The sequence below is a fragment of the Papilio xuthus genome, unplaced genomic scaffold (assembly GCF_000836235.2).
Source record: "Papilio xuthus unplaced genomic scaffold, Pxut_1.1 DF829129.1, whole genome shotgun sequence".
Classification (NCBI taxonomy): Eukaryota; Metazoa; Arthropoda; class Insecta; order Lepidoptera; family Papilionidae; genus Papilio; species Papilio xuthus.
This window is the reverse complement of record NW_013529520.1, coordinates 1,291,261-1,313,402: the sequence shown is the minus strand read 5'-3', so window position 1 is coordinate 1,313,402 and position 22,142 is coordinate 1,291,261. Positions and strand designations below refer to the sequence as shown.

The 22,142-nt window shown below is 33.1% G+C and overlaps 1 protein-coding gene across 3 annotated transcripts in view; it reads left to right on the top strand.

The window, feature by feature from the left end:
* LOC106119934 (acid sphingomyelinase-like phosphodiesterase 3a) overlaps positions 1-21,694 on the top strand; it is a 30,871-nt gene extending 9,177 nt beyond the window's left edge. Inside the window, exons 2-10 of one of the 3 annotated variants that reach the window (XM_013315072.1) lie at positions 7,294-7,422; positions 15,143-15,211; positions 15,412-15,571; positions 16,458-16,660; positions 17,245-17,402; positions 19,281-19,455; positions 19,910-20,022; positions 20,200-20,387; positions 20,976-21,694. In XM_013315072.1, the coding sequence (XP_013170526.1) occupies positions 7,353-7,422; positions 15,143-15,211; positions 15,412-15,571; positions 16,458-16,660; positions 17,245-17,402; positions 19,281-19,455; positions 19,910-20,022; positions 20,200-20,387; positions 20,976-21,216 (1,377 nt within the window). In that variant the 5' untranslated portion in view covers positions 7,294-7,352 and the 3' untranslated portion in view covers positions 21,217-21,694. Of the gene's footprint in view, positions 1-7,293; positions 7,423-15,142; positions 15,212-15,396; positions 15,572-16,457; positions 16,661-17,244; positions 17,403-19,280; positions 19,456-19,909; positions 20,023-20,199; positions 20,388-20,975 lie in introns of all 3 variants that reach the window. The other 2 variants (XM_013315080.1, XM_013315063.1) reach the window with 2 other exon arrangements.
* The last annotated feature ends 448 nt before the right edge of the window (positions 21,695-22,142 follow it).

Genomic DNA, 22,142 nt, shown 5'->3' with positions numbered 1-22,142 from the left:
AGTTTCTTGGCAAAGAAATTCTTACTCAATAACGTACAAGGTTGTCAATAAAATTGGTACAGTTTTTCTCTACACTACGAGCAGAATAATATTTTATTCACAAACGATGTAACCAGAAGCTCGTAGACTAAAGGTAAAACTTGAAAAAATATTCCAACTCTGTGAAACTTTGCAAACAAATTGTCCTAGGCGCGGCCTTGATTTAGACATAACCTCTAACACAAGACTGTGCGAATGCCTTAAGACTGACAGACGAGCTTTTTAGAAGCCCAAGAATAATAGGCGTCCTAGATTATATCTAGGGGTTTTCATAAATCATCATCACTACATATCCTTTAGCATTAAATTATTTTATTTACAATACCTCGGGTCGTCTTATTACACTTGTCTTTTAGTTATATTCTTTGTTCTTGTATAGAAGACTAGCAGTTGCCTGAAGCATCTTCCGCGCGGATTTAAAAAAATGTAGTAATAAAAATAACCTATGTCATCCGGGGATAGTGCAGCTTCCCGACAGTGAAAGAATTTTTCAAATCGGTTTGATAGTTTCGGAGCCTATTCAATACAAAGAAACAATCAAATCTTTCCTCTTTATGTTATTAGTATAGAAATGTCATGATACTAATTGAGTCTTAAATGAAAGATAGGATTGACCATACACAATTTTCACAGCGAAAATCAAATTCTTATATGCATTTGAGAAGAAAGTATTCCTTTGTTCGAGATTCAAAAGATAATAACAATAATTATGGAAAGTTCAACCAAATGTTCATTGTAATATTAAAAAAGTTCATCGCTTTTTTTTAGTTAAGTAATTTTTATGAATATTCTAGAACCATAAATGCACAGTATATTAAACGTCAAGTCATTATTAAAGCTTTATCTCATTAAGCGTCGTAAAAGTTTCATGTTGCTGTAATTCAGAGCCATTTATCTCGACTGGCCTACCGACTACCTTCCGCCTGACCTCGCGATTTATATCGCCAATCTAATAAATATATGATTTTGTACGCAGTTTTTTAATTTACTGTTATTTATTGAGTATATTCAGTTCAAATATAGCAATAAAATTATTTTATTGAAATGAACCTTTGGATAAATAAATATGTGTACAGTCAGCTGCATAAATATGTCTGCATTTACAACACTTCAGAAACTTGTATACGCCATAAGTGTCAGAAATGTAAATGTTCATATCCGTCATTGTGTTTCCGACCATGAATATATAATAAAGACGAACGTGTATACGTATTTTTATAATTCAAAGCATATACAAGTTTCTAATGTTTTATAAAAATTGACAAATATTTATTCTGCTGACTGTACAACATTTATTCACGTACATATTTTTGAAACTGAGAGCACATACAACTTTATGAACCTTTGTAATTGTATACATTTATGCAGCTGACTGTACATAGAACTAAAAAGTATGAATGTTTAAAAAAATTTCACTATTCGGACATAAGTTTATTACTTTTTTGTAACCATAACCTGAAACTTTCAGAATGGTGATATTTTTAAATATTTATACCAATTTTTTTTGTTTACTCTTTGTTACAATTTACCCATTATTATATAATATAATATTAAATTAATTTCTTGTAAAGATTGTAATTTAATTTATCAAATAAGAAAATATATTGGCTAATTAATTTAAGGGGTCGACTGATGTTAACAAGATTAATCTTTTATAAGTGTTCACGGCAGTTACCTTAAAAAATACAACCCAAAAATTATATTCTAGTTAAGTGGCAATTAGTAAATTAAAAAAAAGTACTTAAAACATAAATTAATTCCAGGTGTGCTTTACAGTTATTAAACAAACATTAACTTAAAATCTGTTCATCAAAATAAAATTATTTTGTAAGTAGCTTTATTTGTGCTTAATGTTTTTATAATACACTCACTTATCTTCAGAATTAAATTATACAAACTTTCGTGAGACATTATACTAAACTGATATATAAACACGGCTAAACACTCACGTATATACGTCCGGTGGCGGCACCGACTAGTTTCGAGCCCATCGGGGGTCTTTCATCAGGATGAGTGGTACTGGTATTATTTCGCGGACGCGGCCCGTCGCTCACTACTACTAAAAACTAGTCGGTGCCGCCACCTGACGTATATACGTGAGTGTTTAGCCGTGTTTATATATCAGTTTATCTTCAGAAATGTCTTAAGTTTAGAAAGGTTATAAATATACGATTTTTTGTATGTTTTTTCTTTTTCATGTGGCCGCTCGCTCGTTTATTACCTTATAATATAAAAAAATTCAGAGTACGTCATATATATTTTTGTCATATTACTTAGAACTATTCTACTGTAATTAAGGGTCGTTTGGAATCATAAAAGAACATCACTTGCAATATTGCCTTCGGGGTGAAGTGGGAGAAGTTACGAAATCGGTGCCAAGCATCAAGAAGAAAAAAACATTTGCCTTTTTATTGAAAAATAATTAATGAAACAAAAGATTTTTATGTTAGTCTAAAATCTTAACTTTTAAACATTAACTTGAACTTTCTGATAGAATTTATTTTGGAAATATTTTATAATTGAAATAAAATGTTGACAACTAAAAGAAAAAAAAATAAGTGCCCATTTCGTTTTATCAACGATAAGTTTCTGAGACCAAAACCTCTGTTTAACGTCATCTCTGTCATTATCTTTGAAAAAAAAACAGAGATAACAGTATAATTTAAACGGGGTTTTCAGTCTCAGAAACTCACGATTATTCAATCCACTTTATCATCTACATTTAAAGATAATTAAAATATTAAATTAAACAGCTTAACATTTTAAGTCAAAACTAAAGTGTTCAAAAAACGCAAGATTTAAGGAAAAAAATCCTTAAATCAAGTGAACCGTTGACCGCAATATATAACCGTACTGTCTGTCGATCTTCTGGTCAATTTAGATATCGACTATACATCTTCCCGTCACACCGAGATGTCGTAATCCGGTCTGAATTATTTAACCATGCCGGAGCTCGGCTACGATAACTTGTGTAGGCAACGTAATTTAAGATCATTTTATTTTAAACGTATCAATGTCATATCTTTGTAAACCAAAGAGTTTACTATTTATAGAGCGGACATAACGAGCATTTTTATTTTGAAATTTTTAAACATAATTGCAAATAAGTCATAATAGCATAATAATGGTTTGTTATAAACAGGGATTTAGGTCTTAGAATCGTCGTAGTTTCTTTAGTATCGATGCGGCGATATTGGTGTGAATCGAATTAATGATGATTGTTTTCATATGTTTTATAATTCGATGTAGTATTTTTTATTTTGATCATTTCCAGTATGAAGGCCAGCGTAATATTTAGAGTAATCATAAGATTTTTATATCTTGACTGTAGTCGGAGGAAACGCTGTAAAACTGTAATGTTTCTTATCCAAGTATTACACCAAAAGCAAAGAAGTGTTCTTAAATATTACTTTACGTGAGAGTTGAGTGCTTTCTTAAAATCTTGATACAAAGAAAGATATAGGGACCAGCTGTCGCCCGCGACTCCGGCCGCGCGGAATTAAAAAAAAAACTATTGCTCGCAGCGTAATGTTATATAACCTAAAGCCTTCCTCTATAAATGGACTATCTAACAAAAAATATTTTTTCAAATCGGACCAGAAGTAGCTGAAATTTGCTCGTTGAAACAAACAAAAACTGCAGAAAAAATCGCATTAAAACTATTAATGTCTCTTGTTAAAAGAGATACGATTTTTTGGCAGTGAAATAGCACTTTGTATTCATATTGTATTATCTTACTAGCTGTCGCCCGCGACTCCGTCCACGTGCAATTATAAAAAAACGCTTAATAAGTAGCCTATGCATTCTTCAGACTATTTTCTACATCTGTGCCACATTTCAACGAGATCCGTTCAGCCGCTACGGAGATACCTTCACACAAACATCCATCCATCTAATCATTCGCATATATAATATTAGTAAGAAGTGAGAGAAAATTCAAATACAAAGATATTGGATAACAAAAACAAAGTCATCAAGTATACGGTATTTAACACTCCATAAGAACTACCAATAGCAAAAACTTTGATATCTGCAACATAATGTTCAGTCGCTGGTAGAAAATGACCAAAAGTTGTGCCAAGCTTCATAAAAACATTTGCGCCAATGAAACAATATAAAAGTAATTAAAATGGAAGAACTTTGTGGCATAGCTTGTTAGTAACAAACAACAAAACAAAATTGAAAATACACTGCAGTGCAGTGGCGACGACTAATGTACGCTTTCATATAAAATTTCCATATGACATTTGTCATTAAAATACTTTCGTACAACTTTAATGGGTTACGTGTTTCTTTTTCGATCAAATAATGGAGCATTTACACAAGTTGTGTTATTAAATTTGCTTCAGCTGATTATTTTATTAAGGTTTTCATACTAAAAAGGTATTAAGATTTCCGTCATAACTAGTTATAGCAAGAGTAATCTACGTATAATGAACATGTTTTATTATAAAGTTTTAAACAAGCAAGCGCTCACTTGAATTCGCCGAAACGGCGAAGGGATATGCGTTACCAACCTTTAACCGAAGGAGGTTGAGACGCCCAGAAAGAAAGTATTTTCCTATCCTATGCGTCCTGCATCTAATTTTAGCAGATTCATTCTATTTTGGATGTCTAAAATTTATATAAAAATAAATACATACGCTGTAAATTCATTAAAACGCATACATAAGACATATCGTATATGTTTAAATGAGCAATTCTTGTATATATATATATATATATATATACTATACACAACTATATAATTGTAATCTCGGAATGGGCTCCAACGATTTTCATAAAATTTAGTATATTGGGGGTTTCGGGGGCGATATATCGATCTAGCTAGGAATCATTTTTAGAAAATGTCATTTTATTCGTGTTTTATCGATAATCAACTTAAACATAAAATTAACTTTTTCTATCGGTAAGATAGAAAAATATTATTCATATTTCATCATTTTATTAGTAATTCGTACTTAAATATAATTTCCAAAAAACACAATTAAAAAAAAAATACCGAGCAAAGCTCGGTCATCCAGGTACTGTTTCACTTAACGATAATAAAAAAAAAAAAGCACTTAATACAAAATTATTAATTTCCAAAAACCAACATTGAATTTCTTATATCAATAAGAGTAGAGTAACACGCGACTAAATCATTAGTGGCCCTATTATTTTACGGCTCGTTCCCCCTTAATGAATTTAAATGTTACAATTGTCTATATTATGTATTTGTTTATATATTTTTACACATCATACACTCATAATGTAATTTCATACAAATATGACCTGAAAAGAAGAACAAATGTATAATAATTAATTATATTAGCTTAACGCCATAATTTAGGTTACTTAGCTCTTAAGTTACAAGTCAATAATAACTCTTTTTCAATCTTAGTAATATTATAAATGCGAATGTTTGGATAAATGGAGAGATAGACATTTGTTAGAAGGTATCTGCGAAACCGCTCTACACATCTATAGATGAAATTTAACATATATGTAGAACATAGTCTGGAGGAACACATGTTCAACTAATTAATTTTTCTTTTTAACTTCACGCGGACGGAGTCGGAAGCGACAGCTATACTACAGTAAACTTTATTTGTCATAAGTATTCTGAATAGGTAAAAGATCATGTTATGAAATACTAGCATGTTATGAAAATTTTCCCTTTTAATATTGTTGTATAGTAAACAATACAAGTACATAAATCTACAATTTATGGGTATTATAAGTCAATAAAGTTAAGTGATACTATCCATACATGGTGATAAATTACTTTCCATATTCAGTAACGGCTTGCAGTGGCTGTTAAGTTAGCTACACATTATAAAATGCAATTTCCGTCCTCCCGTAGTATCGTAACGACCTCGCTCTCAGATATAACTTGGCCATAAAGATTTCAACTTAAATAAATCAGCAAGTTATCTAGCTTGGCACTTGGAGTGAAATTGTCAAGTGCACAATCTAAGTAAGTCTTTGATGTTATTAAATATTTTAAAGTTGGAAAAATGGTAACGACTATGAATATATTCTACACTTAAGAAAAGTATTTTTCATGAAGCCGTAATGTAGTTGCATTTGTTCATCTACTGTTCATATTTTGTCATTTATATTAGCTTTTTTTAAAAAAACAAAATAGCACATTTGTGCTAATTGACTTATATTTCTTGTACCATTCTTGTACATACTCGTATTTGCGCTTTGTAAAGGTATGTACATTGGGTTTCAAAAATGTCAATGAATCGACGCCATATTGTGACGTCATCAATTTGTAAAAATTACGTTAACATTTACCTAACTATAAGTTTTAATTATAATACCATCCTTTTCATTTTCCATCAAAACAAAAGAGATATTGATAAGTTTTTATTCCTAAAGTTGTTGTTATAAAGTCTCACTGTACCAAAAGCAGAAATAAGAGACGAAAGATTTAATTGTTTGTTTCTATGAATTGCAAAAGGCTCTGAAACTATAAAACTATTTGATTTTTTTCTCTGGTGGGACGCTACACTATCGCCTTTTGACATCGGCTATATTTATTACTAGATTTTACAAATTCCGTGCGGACAAAGTAAAGGTTGCAGGCAACTGTTAGTTCAAAATAAATTTATTAGTGATCGAGATTCAGTAAACGCGTAATACCTCAATACCGATGCTCCTATTATAAGTACATAAATCAAAATAAAATTCGATCATTCGATTTGTATTCTTAAAACATTTGCAAAGGAAATTGGTTTTCCTAACTTCGTGTATAAATTGAACGTTCGATCCTAAGCAAATCTCTTTGTTTTTCTTTTGGATATAATGTTTGCAATATTTTGTTGAATGATTTTGTATTTACAGTAGAGGGTTTGAGTACGAACAAAGCTTAGATTGTTTTATTTGTAAAAAAGCTATTAAAAAAAAGTAATTTTTTTAAAAACAAGTAATGATAAACCAAATCCCGTGTTTATCAAATATTAAACTAATTCTTGATTGAAATAGGAGAAATAAAATTAAGAGAAAGATTATTTTGCTGTGTTTGTTTCGGCAGTGGCACTGCTATGCCCCCTAGACAATATTAACATCAAAATTATGTGCTTTACGTAGCTAAAAGTGTTTTTTTCTTATGTGGGGAAATACACAGTGAACGTCAAATATTGTCCTTTTTACTACCGTGTAAACTTTCATCTAAACCTAGTTAAAGTGAAGTATAAAATTCGTACTTTAAAGACTGCTTTAAGAATCTTGATAAAGTTTCTAATTAACTATCTTTTTTCGCAGGTACTCTTGGGAGGCGAAAGAATTCTAACAATGAACGTGACCTAAGCCCGAGGAGTAAAATGAAGATCCCCTATTTATTACTGACACTAACTTGTGTCTTTACCTTCTCGTGTACTCACGCTAAAATAGGTAAGTGGATTATTTTAATACCAATTAAATTTGAATACACAGATCAGATGAGTAACATACTAAAGCCGTATTAATGCACTAGAGTTTAATTGGTCACTAAAGAAAAACTTAGTGGAGATTTAATAGCAGAAGTCTGTAACTAACTGCTTAAGATTGAACACAAAAGTATTTTTAAATTGTTTTAATCTTCCTTTGATGATTTTACATTTTAACCTCAATAAAAACTCGTATTTTCCAAAGCTTTAAGATACAGTACAGTCCGGTAAAAAGTTCTTTTTCTTTATCGCCTATCACAAAACGTGACCCACAGTTTCATGTTTTTCGTACGAGCCACGAAGCTCCAGCTAAATGACATTTAATCTAGATTTCCCTTGCGATTGCTTGGACCTTTGAACCAACTATTAATGTGTTTTTTGTACATCACCAAAAAGAACGTATAATATTTATAGTACGTGCTTCTAATTATAATACTTTCCACTACACACGCGTTCAAGAATATTACAAGACCTTCATAATGACATACTGACCTTTACAAAGCCGAAACTATTGACTCGGGAGGGTTCAATCTCTTTATAATAAGGTTGTATAAATTTCATCAATACTACCTGTATAAATAATTTAAAGCATTCTTAATGACAACTTATGACAAAAATGTGTATATTAGAGGAAGTTTGAAAGTAAGCGCCAGTGATCACGAAATTGAGGAGTAGAAGATTAGCGTGGTTTGAACATGATATAAGCAAAAAAATAATGAGATTGAATGTGGATGGCTACAGAGGTAGAGGAAAATCAAAAAAAGTATGGAATGACTGTGTGAAAGAGGATATACGTAGGAAGGGGGTAGATTCGGATATGACGGCTGATAGAGATGTATGGAGGAGTAGTACATACTGTGCCGACCCCCAATAGGGATAAGGGCAGGTTGATGATGTTAATGACAATAAAGATTTTGTAAATAACTACTACCTATGACCAGCTCATTTTTTGCCCGTAAATTTTACTTATACCCATAAAGGGTAAAGAAATCCTTTAAATCAAACAAATATAACATTGTCCAATAAAATGAAACCAATAATTAAAAAAAAAATAAACATTGGCAATATTTTGAAGACATTTTAGCTTTCAAACGTCTAAAGACAAATTTGAGAAGCAATTTATTTTATATCAAAAAACTTCGACTTTCCACACATTTGATGGTATACGAATGCCTCATTACAAAGTTAGTTAACTCATGAGTTTTGAGTCACACGAGTGATTTGTTTATCAAGGCTACTTTACCTTTGAACTTTAAGCTTTGGTATTTATATCTTACATCCCGGAGTAATATTAAGTTACGTTTAAGTAAGTACTACGAGGGAGTTTGGCGGTATTCCAACTTAAGAGCGACAGTCATTTCAATGTTTTAGAAGCGTTGAGATAACGACGCGGAAAAAATAAACAATAGGACGCAGCTATTAAATGTAATCTGAAACTATCAGTCTGTTAACAATAAATGCTTTTTACTTTTATGATGTCGTTTGCATAACTCACTGCTACGTTATTGGTTATTTTGTAAAAAGGGACGGAGTTTGTTTCGATGCAAGAAACAATGCAATTTTTCCGAAAGTGCAACACCACATAGGGCACTGACTGTACGTAAGAAAATGAACATATTCTTGATAAAAAGATATTTGCTTCCAAATTTTAAGTACTTTACACTTTTAACCGACATACAATAAATATATTTTTAATCAATTTTTTTTATTTTAAATTCCAAATCAATATTTTTTTGCTTTTGAAAAAATAAACTCGGTCAAGTCTGAGGGGCTCGTCGTTATCAACCTCATCGGCTCGAGAGCGACGGAAGTATAAAAATATTAATTTTTACTTAATTTTTATTCTACACACATATCTTACTTCTTACTTATATAATAAATGTAAATGTTTAGATGGATGGATGGATGGATGGAAATTTGCTTGAAGGTATCTCCGGAACGGCTAAACAGATTTCGATGAAATTTGGCATACATATAGAACATATTCTGAAAGACATAGGGTACTATTTTTTTATTCCGCGCGGACGATCTTACAGCTGACCGCTAGTAGTATATAAGTGTAATATGCACTATAGTAAAGCAAATCTTTTTTACTAATAACTAAGAATAGTAAACGTTATAAGATTTAGAAAGAAAGCACAAGCTTTCTTACAAACAAGTATTAAAGATATATTTTCCTTTCCAAATATAGTTACGCTCACAAAGAAGGCAACCGTTTGTGTTCAATCTGGGGGTAAAAAATGATTTCATTTCATGGTACGTTTGCGCTCTGGCATTTGGTGTTTTATTACATCTACTTATACATGAAATTGAATATTCCACGGACCAGTTAATAAAATTGATGAGACCATTGTTTATAATAATTCTAAATAGAAAAACACAATTGCTTGTTTTATTTTCATAAATTATTTTATATTTATTTATGTGTACTAAGAAAAATATTTTTATTCAATTGTATGTTTATACACAGATTAGCTGTCGTCCGCGACTATGGCCGCGCGGAACTAACAAAAACTTAAATAGTAGTCAATGTGTTCTTCCAATGTTCTTCCAATAAGCGTCAAAAGCCTGATGGTTAAGGGTACGGATTTCCGACCACGAGGTCGGGAGTTCAAATCCCGCCATTCGAGTGTTGTCATAAACCATAAGTTAGCACAAGCCTAGAGCTTAGTTGGAATGGTTAAAGAATTATTAATATTTTATGAAAAAAAAATGTTCTACATCTATGCTAAATTTCAGCGGGATCCGTTCAGTCGTACTGGGGATACCTTCTAACACACATCTATCCATCCAAACATTGTCATTTTTAATTTTAGTAATATTTAATAAGAAATGTTGTTCAAATAACAACAAATAATAGAAGCTTTAAAAACAAGAATATATCTTTAGGTTAGATTACAAACGCAGTTTAACATAATTAACAAAACTTTTGTTGTTTAACTTAGAGTTTATGTTTCTATTTCCAACATTTGTGAACATATATGTACACTGCATAATACATACGTTAGCAGAGCCAACGGCGTATATAAGTAAGGGTAGCGAAAGATAATTTAGAGCCGCTAATCACGAGGCACCCCGTTGCTTTGTTGAAGGGTGGGGGATGAGGGGTGAGGGGTGATTGATGTTCCGACTTTCACAACGTCAGGTTAATCTTCGAGCGTAGCAATATAGGCATTGTGCCAAGTGCTTACTTATTTATATACTTGAGTATAGTACATATAAGTTATCTATTTCATATATTATGTATTATTTGATAATAATTCCCACTCCCATCTTTTTCTTTTAAGAAAGAGATGAGAGGAGGAGGTGAATTAGGTATAGTAAGGGGAAATTTATTCTGACTGTGCGCCCCCTGTTTTGTCTACTACATATAGGCAACGTACAGATGCATATGTCTATGGGCAACGATCGCTTTGCTATTTTGTCGAATTCAAGTGTTTGTTAATTGCTTACTACATTCCACTATAAAAAACTTTTTGGATTATCTATATACAATATAAAAGAAAGTTGTGTTAGTTACACTATTTATAACTCAAAAACGGCTTTACCGATATGGCTGAAAATTTGTGAGAAGGTAGCTTAGAGCCAGGAGACGGACATAGGATACTATTATATTTTTTTTTTTTTTTTTCGAAATTATGCCTTGAAGAGCTATTTTTTATTTAACTTATCTCTACATTAATTTATTTTATATATCCACGGGGACGGAGTCGCGGGCGACAGCTATTTAGAAATAAATTGGATGACACTTTAAGTAAATTTGTTAACATCTTGTCATTTTTTTTTCGACGACTAATGATAATCAGACTTATAATAAAACTAAGAATGTTTTGAAAGCGTGGTCGTGTAGAGGACCTTCTATCGGCATGTTTCGTCATTGTTTGTAAAAATAATCGATTTGTAACCAAACGCTAGTGGTGTAACGTGTACACTAAGTTCCTCGTTCTACTAAAGGTATTTGGGTCAGCACGAATAGTAACGTCATTCAAGCTAAGAGTAAATCGCGTCAAACAACAATACAGGGAAGCGTTGGGCTGTCAGACAGGGTATCGCGGGTGGGATGTATTCATCAATCAAAGGGCGTTATTATGTGGTTAGTGGGTGCGTGAGAACAACGCCGCAGCAGTGCACGCGACTAGGTGTTCCGCGTCACAAACTGCTGACAAACTCCGATCGAATCGAACATATTAATGGTTGCTCTTTTGTTTCCTTTACATTTACATGAAGTCTTTGTTTAGGATTTTCTCTACCAAATCAGTTAACCGGCCAATATATTGTACGAATATAAGGGTATCTGTACACTGTAAACCGTAATATCTTTAAAAAAGCATTGATTGTTCAGAAGATATTACCCAAGTTACAGTTAATATTTTTATTGATTTAATTTGGTTTAATTTTTTTTGACAATTTATTTGATTTCTAATGTAATAACAAGTGGAAGAAGTAGCATTATAAATGAATTAATTAAATATAAACGTGGGAAGACATTACAGTTTCTTGCATTCTCGACTAAGCCTCGTTCTTAAAGCTTGCCTTATAAATTAAGACAACTTTATCCTCTTGCAATACAAATCGCTCCTCTAATTTATTCGTCGAGTTGAACTCGCTCGAGTTCACAAAGTTTGCTGCGCGAGCGAGCTGGGGCCTGTGGCTTAAGACGGACAGATTTTATCTAATTTCTCAACATTTCCCTAGACATTTTTTGCTCTATCAAGCTTTTCGCTTACCTTTATTTTCGCATAATTTTGGCCGCGACTTCGTATGCGCAGTATTGAAAAAAATGTTAAAAGAATATCATGTTTCATCCAGACTATGTTTATATTCAATAGCATGTGCGGTGTCATGGAATTAAGTACACATTTTCTGGATCATAGGTAAACGCAATTGTCCTAGACATAATCGTAACGAACATCCATCCATCCACTCATCCAAATACTCAAAAAATATTTTTGCAATACCAGCAACTAGATTATTTATAGAATCAACTTTCTAGTGTCCTTTCATCTCCAAAGAAAGTTAAGATTGTATAATCTGTCGGGTTATAAAATCTAAAATCAAACCAGTTTTTTTTTCATTTATTTCCACGTAAGTAAATAGTTTGTCATTCATCGAATGACTCAAGCTATTTTGCTAGAGCTTTGCATATTTAATTACGAATAATGTAAATATAATAAAATATTTTAACAAGGATCATGTGCCAATGAACGTGGCATTTGACGCCATTAATAACCTGTTTTAGGCACCAGTAGGTGTTACGTCAGATTACCCGAATATTCATAATACAACGTCTGTAATGAAATACGCGCGCCTACCTTGTCACGTGTCAGCCGTAATAAACACAATTATACAAGATTCGTGTACATATTATAGATACAAATTCTATGTAAAAAAAGATTAATAAGACATAATGTATGAAATGTAAACAAGTCACGTGACAGTTTGTCTTAGGATTTAGCTTTCACGTCTTCTTTTGTAATGTTTGTAGGTTTCCTTATATTTTGATAACACTAAACGTTAACTAACAATAAAATAGCTTGAAACAATGTTTATCTTAGTCTATATAGCTTATGGAGGTATCTCACATTCTATGTATGAGCGGTTACACACCTGTCATGTGGCATCTCCCTATTGTTAGGGAGAAAAACTGACACTATGCCGGTGTATTGGCGCAACACTAGACCTATTATAGCAACGCTTACGTCCCATCACTAATCGATCTGACATTTGACTTAATAACAAGAGCGCGATATTCGATGCAAATGATTCTAACAAATCTATATATATATATAAAAGAAAGTCGTGTTAGTTACACTATTTATAACTCAAGAACGGCTTTACCGATATGGTTGAAAATTGGTGAGGAGATAGCTTAGAGTCAGGAGACGGACATAGGATACTATTTATTCTTTTTTTCGAATGAAGAGCTGCTTTTCATTTAACTTATTTAAACTTAACGCGGACGAAGTCGGGAGCGACGGCTAGTAATGTACATATAAATCTTCAGTAAATCCAGAACAAAGCTATGTCCCCAGTCGAGTTAAGCAATTGCCAAATCAAATTGCGCTTTACCTCGCGCGTTCGTTTCCACTAGTGCAACACATGCATTAAAACATCGTGTTATCTCAGTTTTTTTAATGAGTGTAAAAGGGATGATGCTACATTGCTGTAAACATATTTTGATAGTTGAATCAGTATGTGTAAAGTGTGCTCACAGTTAAAATAAACTACGATTCCTGCCGCCGAGTTCCGTCATCGGACGACACGACAGACCACCAGGATCCATCCACACCATCTCGATGGCTGGCAATCCACAACCGTGCGGTTTGCGCGAAACTTCCTGCCTCGCACAGCAGCGTTGTGGAATGGTCTGTCCTCGGCGGTATTTCCAAACCGCTACGGCTGAGGGTTCTTCAAGAAGCGAGCTTATCACTATCTTAAATGCCGGCAACGCATCTGCGATTCCTCTGGTACTGCTGATGTCCAGAGGCGTCGTTGAACACCTCGGTTTTCCCGCTGCTCGTCTGTTATAAAAAAAAATCTCACAGTTATATCATGTACTTTAACGCAATTGTTCATCGTTGAAATTGGGTGTTTCATTTATCATTCGTTTTTTTGGCAACGTCGAGCTCGGCCGTGCGGATAAAGTCTAACAAATTATAGTGACGCTTTTGGTACGGAACAGTGTTGTGTGACAGTATTTTCTTTTGGGAATTTATTTTTCATCAGTTCTTCGCCGCAGGAAAATACAGTCTGTTTTTATTAGAGATGGGACGGCGCGTGACATTCAGTTGAGCTTTTGGCTCAGCGTTAATATTTCCTTTCAATTGACTTCAACTTTTTGTCACTAAATAAACATTTTCTTGCTTTAGTAACAGGAAATAGTTTTGTCAATATTTTTTTTCCTGTTCATTTTATAACCGTGCGTAATCACTGTTGAAAAACATGTTTTTGGTAATAAGATTGATGAGTTTTTACTAGTCATGTTTCGACAGTGGAAACCCATAGTACATGTTGTGTATATTTTCAAGGAATTATTTAAACTATGAGCACACTTTAATGTACATACCGCTTCGCACTGAATAATAACCATACGGCAAAGTATTTTGAATTCTCATTGGAATTCAGAACGTGAATATGAGTTTTGACATCTTTTTGCTATAACATAAAAAGAAAATAAATTGTCGTTTCGTGTTTAGAAAGCATTAAATGTTTTTACTTGCGCCGCCCGACAACATAGAATTAAATCCGAGTTAGAGAAAATAACCTTTACTTTTTTGTAAAGCAACCGGATTCTGCTTGTTTGCTCCTTAGCATCCTAATTTAATCTTTTTAAACAAAGGAAAGCTTCTTTATATTAAAAATACCAACATGCCAACAACTGAAGGAATATTAAATAGAAAAGAAAATTGAGTAAGAGGTACTCTTCAAATTTCCTAAATTTATTCCATACTAGCTATCGTCGGCGGCTCTGTCCATACAGAATTAAATATAATAATAAGTAGCCGAAGTATTCTAGACTAAATTCTACTTCTATGCTAACTTCCATCGAGATCCATGAAGTCATTTTTATAACAGTAAGATCAATGAAACTTTTTTTAATTACGCAACTCACGAAAATTTCGTAAGTACGTAAATTATGTTATTATTTACTTAAATTTAGGTAATAAATATGGTTTTTGTTTCAGGTTATTTTTGGCACATAACAGATTTTCATTACGATCCCCTGTACACCCCACAAGGAGATACACGGAGATGTAAGTAAACAAGACAATTATAATAATTTATCATCAACTTGCTGCCTTACAAGTCCTCTTGGCTATACAGAGTGTTACAAAAGTCAACCAAAAATGTGATTAATATTCGTATTCTTCTTCGTGATATATATAGTATTTAGTCTTTACTAATGTACACGTCTCTTAATGTCAACTAAAAGTGTCAGCTCCACATCGTACAGATTGTCGGCGTGCGGACGAACGCGGCAGTTCGGGGCACCACCGCGCACTTGGTCGTTACGGCGACTACTCGTGCGACAGTTCACTGGAACTCATAGAATCTGCAGCCAAGTACATGAGAACACGACACTCAGAGAACGTTGAGTTCGTATTGTGGACGGGGTATGTACTTTACATCAAGTAATCTGTTAGGATAGGACCAAAGTTGGAGTTCAAATTAACGCTAAATTGATAAAGGCTTAAAAACTTTGTTTGTTTATATTGTAAGTTTTAAAATGTAGTACTATATAAACTAGAGGAAAAGAATTGTCAAGTGTTTTTTTTATAACTGATAATAAATATATAAAGAAAATTAAATGTTACCTCTGGTTTTCTCGAATAACTTCGATATTAAGGAATGACAGATCACAATAAAAAAAAATCTTTTGGCATGCCTATAAAACTTTTTACAGACAAAATATAATTTATAACAGTATGAAAGTAGTGAAAATAAAACTGCTAGAATGCTTTTGGTGGCATTATAACACCGTTTACATTTTTCCTTAACCTTCTATTTCAACATGGCAATACGTAACATGAAACCTGAGAATTTGTAAGAATGTAACAATTTCCGAGGCAAAGTTTCGAGGCTGTCTTGTACCCTCGTCTCGTATGTGTCAAACGCTTTCACTAGAAAATGTCAAACGTCCTCAATAACGCCTTTGTGTAACGTTCCCGCCTCGAATTATACAGTACGATGAATTTTTTGTACAATTTTTTATTATTAAATTATTAAAATAAACTATTTTTATTTACATTTATAAACGTAGATAAAAATGTCTCTATGAATTTATAGGTGTTATAAAACAATAATCCAAATTCGATCCAGTCAGAATAAGAGAAAAAAATAAAGTGTTAAAGTTCATTGACCTGTCAATATAAAAAGGGCTACAAGGTCCTTCTCAAAATGTAGCTTTATTGTGTTGTACTTCATTTCTCATATCTAAATAAGGATAGTTATTGCTCAATAGTCTTCTAATATAATCTAATCTCCTTTAATCTGTTTTAGGGATATAATAGCTGCTAGATATACTGGCAATGAAGATGACAGGTACCGGGCGATCAGAAACATGACGGAGTTGCTCGGCAGGACTTTTAGCTCTCATTTCGTGTTCCCAGTCCTCGGACACTTGGATCCCTCGCCTTCTGAGACTCTTACTAATTTATGGATGCACTGGTTACCTTTGGAAGCGTTACAAACCTTTAAAATTGGTAAGTGATAAATTATACCTAACTATATCTCGTACATAAAATTCTCAAGTTAGTTACCATACCCCTCCGAAACGGCTTGACCGATTTTAATAAAATTTTATATACATATTAAGTGGGTCTGAGAATTGGCTACTATCTAGATTTTAATCAGAAACGGAGTCTCGGGCGACATATAATACAACTATATTAATAAATATAAATATCTTATAATGTACATAAGAAAATAAATATTCAAAGGTTACCGCCTGCATTTTGAAGTCTTTAGAATTTTCTAAGTATCAGTTTCTGATACACTGTAATACTTACTAAGATCTCCTACTTTTAAAGTTTTTATAAAGTTCACAATAAATTAGGTCAACTAATTACTATCGCTGAAGACTCAAGACTAACAAAGTTAAATATATTTAAAATAAAAACAATAATAAATATTCAAATAGTAATTCAAATTAAGCTCATAACTGAATCTCGATCTTAAGTAAAGTTTACACAATATTAATTATGTAAATAATGTTCCTTAAATGTTTATTTAACCTATAAATTATTTATCTTATTGAAATGATGAATTCATTCATATTAAATTATAGGTGGTTATTATACGATAGAACAGTCGCACAGTAAACTAAGAATCGTGGCTCTGAATACAAATTTATTTGGAATCCGTGAAGTGAACAGCGCACCCGCAAAAGCTCAGTGGGAATGGTTGGACGCTGTATTAGATAAAGCTCAATCGAATAAAGAAATGGTAAGCATATTTTTCTTTCTATAAATTTTATTGCGGGGACCGAGTAAACGGATCAACTGTGGTTCTAAAACTAATAATCGCAAGAGTCATTTTTGTTAATCAGCCAATCTTTTGGAGAAAAAAACGTATGCAAAAATAACAGACACGCGTAGTGTAGATCTTTTCCACCGTTGTACCTTCTCTAATAGTCTCTATAAATGGATAGATCTTTGGAAATGAAAGCTGATGCTTCGATCCGGCTTGAACGTGCCTGTTTCTCACCGCCGCTATAAACTGGTACCGTCATCGCTAAAATGACGAAAATCAAATAGGCACAAAATGCCACAACTTTAGCCTGTCTATTTATAAAGGATTACTATCTCGGAAAATGTTCACAGAATTAATTTATCAGACTCACAAATAGTATAAACAATCAATGCTACGTTGTTGCCAGAAAGTCGGCAGTAATTCTTCTTTATATGATTTTTGTGAAACAATTTCAAAGGCGATTAGATTAACGAGTTTTAGCTGGTAATTTATTAGCGCCGCGGTGGCCGGACATCCTTCTTGTTGTTCCGGTGACGTAGTTATGATACTTGAGTTTTCCACATACAACGCCATTTTGTTTTGATAAACTAGGTTTTTTTAACTATGAATAAACACTAAAAATAATTTTGCCGATTAAAAATGTCCCTTAATTTTTAATTTTAACTTTATAAGTCAAATTTTCACTGTTATTTATAAGTTGATTATTAAGTTATAAACTTTATTTGTATTATTTCACGAAGATAAAAGATGTAGCATAATTTCGAAATTGAATAAAAACCCAATGGGAAATTCTCTGAGTTCGTTATAAATAGTTTTATTTGCATTGAATATTATGCTGCATTTTATCAAGCTAGTAGCAACTGAATTGTTTTGTCTGTCTGTGTGTTCTAACTCTGAATATGTTTTTATATGACTCCATTCACTTACTATGTAGACACATAGCTCCCGAGAGATTTTTGATACAAACTTGTCAAGAGATCGCATATATAAAGGTTTCCTCTTATTTATATTTACAATTTACTTTGAAATATATATTACTGTCAACAAGTTTCGTGGAAATAGTTTTTGTTTTAAATATATGTAGGTTTAAAACTATTAAAAACGTGGAAAAAATAATAAATTGAATATTTTTGAAAAAGCACAAAACGACACATATTAACTGCCACATTTTAGTCTGTTTATGGTTACATGTAAAATCTAAAACATTAGAAAACTTACTTAGTGATGACTTAATGACTCTGAGTGAGGCAATTACTATTTTTTTTAACATAAGGTGACTTACGAGCGAGCGGCCATCTGAAATCGCTGAAATAACGAAGTGACCGTTGCCGATAGACATACGCAATTGCATATGCGTTGCCCACCTTTAATCGACGGAGGAGAGGATGCACAGTGAGAAAATATTTTCCCTTCCCATGCATCCTCTCATCCGGAAAGTCCACTTCCACTTCCCATCCTCCCCTTATAAGCAAAAGGTTGGGAAGGGAAAGAGGACTAAATTAGGTCTCCGGTACACATAATAAAACTACTGATTTATTTATTTAGTTACATAATAAACAATATAATTGAAAATGATATATATTTTGCAGACAATATGATATACCCTAAAACTCAACATCTCTTCTTATAATATCTTTAAAGGCGACGACAAAGTACCGTATTGTTTTTCTGCTTATAATGTAATCTTCTTTCAAAGGTCGGCGATCGTTAAGGCAACTTGCTCGCTAGTGGTTCGGATAGAGTACCCGTTTGCTTTTCAGAGCTACGGTGTCAAGGGTTCAGGTTGCCTTAATGATCGCCGACCGTATTAGGCAATGATAACTACGATAATAATAGTAAATTTTCTTGCAGGTATATATAGTGGGTCACGCAGCACCAGGGACGGATCTACGTCCAGCTTACAATTCTTTATCAGTGGACGCGAACGCAAAGTACTTGCGAACGATACGGCGTCACGCTAAAATTATTGCGGGACAGTTCTTTGGACATTTACACGCGGACACGTTCCGTGTTATCTATGACAAAGGTTTAATGCTAATTGTTAATTTTTAAGGTTAACTTGTGGTAAAGCCTTTTCTTCTTTTTTTCGAGCCTTGGTGGCTCGATGGCTTAGGCACTAGACTTGTAATCTACAGGTCCTGGGTTCAAATCCCGCCATGTTCCAATGTGTTCTTACGGTGAATGAAAACATCGTGAAGCAACCAGCACATATCTGAGAAAAAATTCAAAAGATAGGTGTGAAGTCAATCAACCCGCACTGGACCAGCGTGGTTGACTATGGCTTAGTCACCCCTAACTTAGGGTAGAATCCGAGCGTCTCGGTGGGGACGTATAGTAAGCTGATGATGATGATGAAAGCTTATATAGGGACCTCTTGTATATACACGTATATCAGTTGATTCAGTAAAACTTTTAGTTATATAAAGGGCAAAACAGTACTAACTCTTGACTACTATGAGAATATAACCGTATTTTTTTAGACCAACCAGTATCATGGGCGTTACTAGCACCATCTGTGAGTCCACATCATGACCCAACAGGTTCATCGAACCCGGGACTCAGACTTTATAAATTTGATTCCGACACCGGTAAGGTAAGCAATATGAAAATCCCTTCCGACAATTTAGTGCATGTGTGCGATTCTTAGACCTATTTGTTCACATTAGAAACAGATTACATCATGTTTTATATAAAAGTTTCTTCTTGTACATCTTCACCGACAAAATAAGGAAGTAGACGGCATTTTAACAACAAAAAAAACTGTCAACAGGTACTAGACTACACGCAATATTACTTAGATTTAGCAGCGGCTAACCGAGCGGGCTCGGGCGCCGAGTGGACGGCGGAGTATAACTTGACCCAGTACTACGGACTGCGCGATGTGTCCGCGGACTCATTGCATAACCTTGCCGATAAACTTCGTATAGGCGCTCCGCATGAAACCGCTATGTTTAATAAGTAAGCCGTCCTTCACTTTATTTCTACTTCTTTATTGTAAACTTTAAATATATTAACTAGGAATTTACACTCCTATCCATTTTTAAATAACACAATAGATCATATTTTTGCTTTTCGAATGGACTAAAAACTGACGTTTTATAGGCAACCTAGCTGTCGCCGCGACTCCATCCGCGCGGAATTAAAAAAAAGTTAATTAGTAGCCTGTGTGTTCTTCCAGGCTATGTTCTACATCCATGCCAAATTTCAACGAGATCCATGCACCCGCAGTGATGATACCTTCAAACAAACATCCATCCATCTAAACATTAGAATTTATAAAATTAGTAATAAAGATTTTTAAAGAAAAATAATAGTTCTATTTTAAGCGTTAATAGCCTAATGGTTAAGGGTACGGATTTCGGACCACGAGGTCGGGGGTTCGAATCCCGCAATTCGACTTTTTTCGTAAACCATATCCTAGCACAAGCTTAGTTACCTTAGAGCTTAGTTGGAATGGTTAAAGAAATATTAGTAAATTTACAAAAAAAATCTGCTAATATCTTACAAAAAAAAAATTAATGTTCAATTCATAATGAAAGATAAAAGTTCTGTTCTATCCAGGTACCTACGGGCTTACAATGTGAAACATGAAAGTGCTGATAATTGTGACGGTGCGTGTGCGCATCAACATTTTTGTGCGATTACGTGCTTGGAGCACGTCGCGTACCGACAATGCGTTGAGGCAGCAGCTAGCGCACTCGCCGCGTCCGCACAGTCGGCTGACTTGCTCCTCCCAGCATTACACGTCTTGTTTACACTTATTATAATTCTAGTAATATTCGTCTAAACATTTAGTATTCAATATTTTTCTTAATTATTTGTAATTATGATTATGCATAGAATTTAAGAAAGGCTTTTGTGTTGTCTTTAAATGTTTACTATTAAAAAATAAAATAAAATATTGAGTTTTATTGAGTTCAAATTAGATTAGGATTTAAAATTAATTGATTTAGATGTATGAACGAACAAAGAATATTATTATTGTAATTCTTAATTTATTTTATAAGAAATATTGACTAATTGAATATCTGACTGTATGTTTACACAGTCTTATGTTTTGGAAAAATTAAAAGCACCAAGGCTCTCGCTTGTAAGTTGTGTAAAAACCATTTATTTGTTCAATTATTTCTTCTTTTTTAAACCTTAAAAAGTTCGCTCAGAGCCCAGTATGTGATATATGTTTAGATATATAAGCGTAGTATAAAATAAATTTAAAATTAAAAAATATTTTTTTCTTCGAAACAAATTGATATTTTATACCTTTACTTCTGGGTATATTTTTTTTAAATTATATTATATTATCATAACTAGAAGAAAAAGAAGTAGCATAGAATATTTTTCTTCCTACACCGTTATTTATTATTAAATGTAATTTGAATAAAGCGTTTTTAGGAGGATTTAATTGTTTTTAAACTGTAAGCTCTATTCACACGGGCGCTTTTTTAACGCTCGCTAAAAAAAGCGTTCAAATGGATTAAAAGCTTCTCTATTCACTTATACGTATGGCAATGACATTTAGCGCGACGCTTTTTCAAAGTGATTTTAAAGCAATCATCGCTCAAGAGGCGGCAAGGCCGAGTTTTATCGCGGCGTTAAAAATCGCCCGTGCAAAAAAGCGTTTAGATATAAGATATAATATTGTTGTAAAAATACTTAAACTATAATAAGAATAATCTTGATAGTTGTAACATAAAAAGCTTGTACGACTAACAA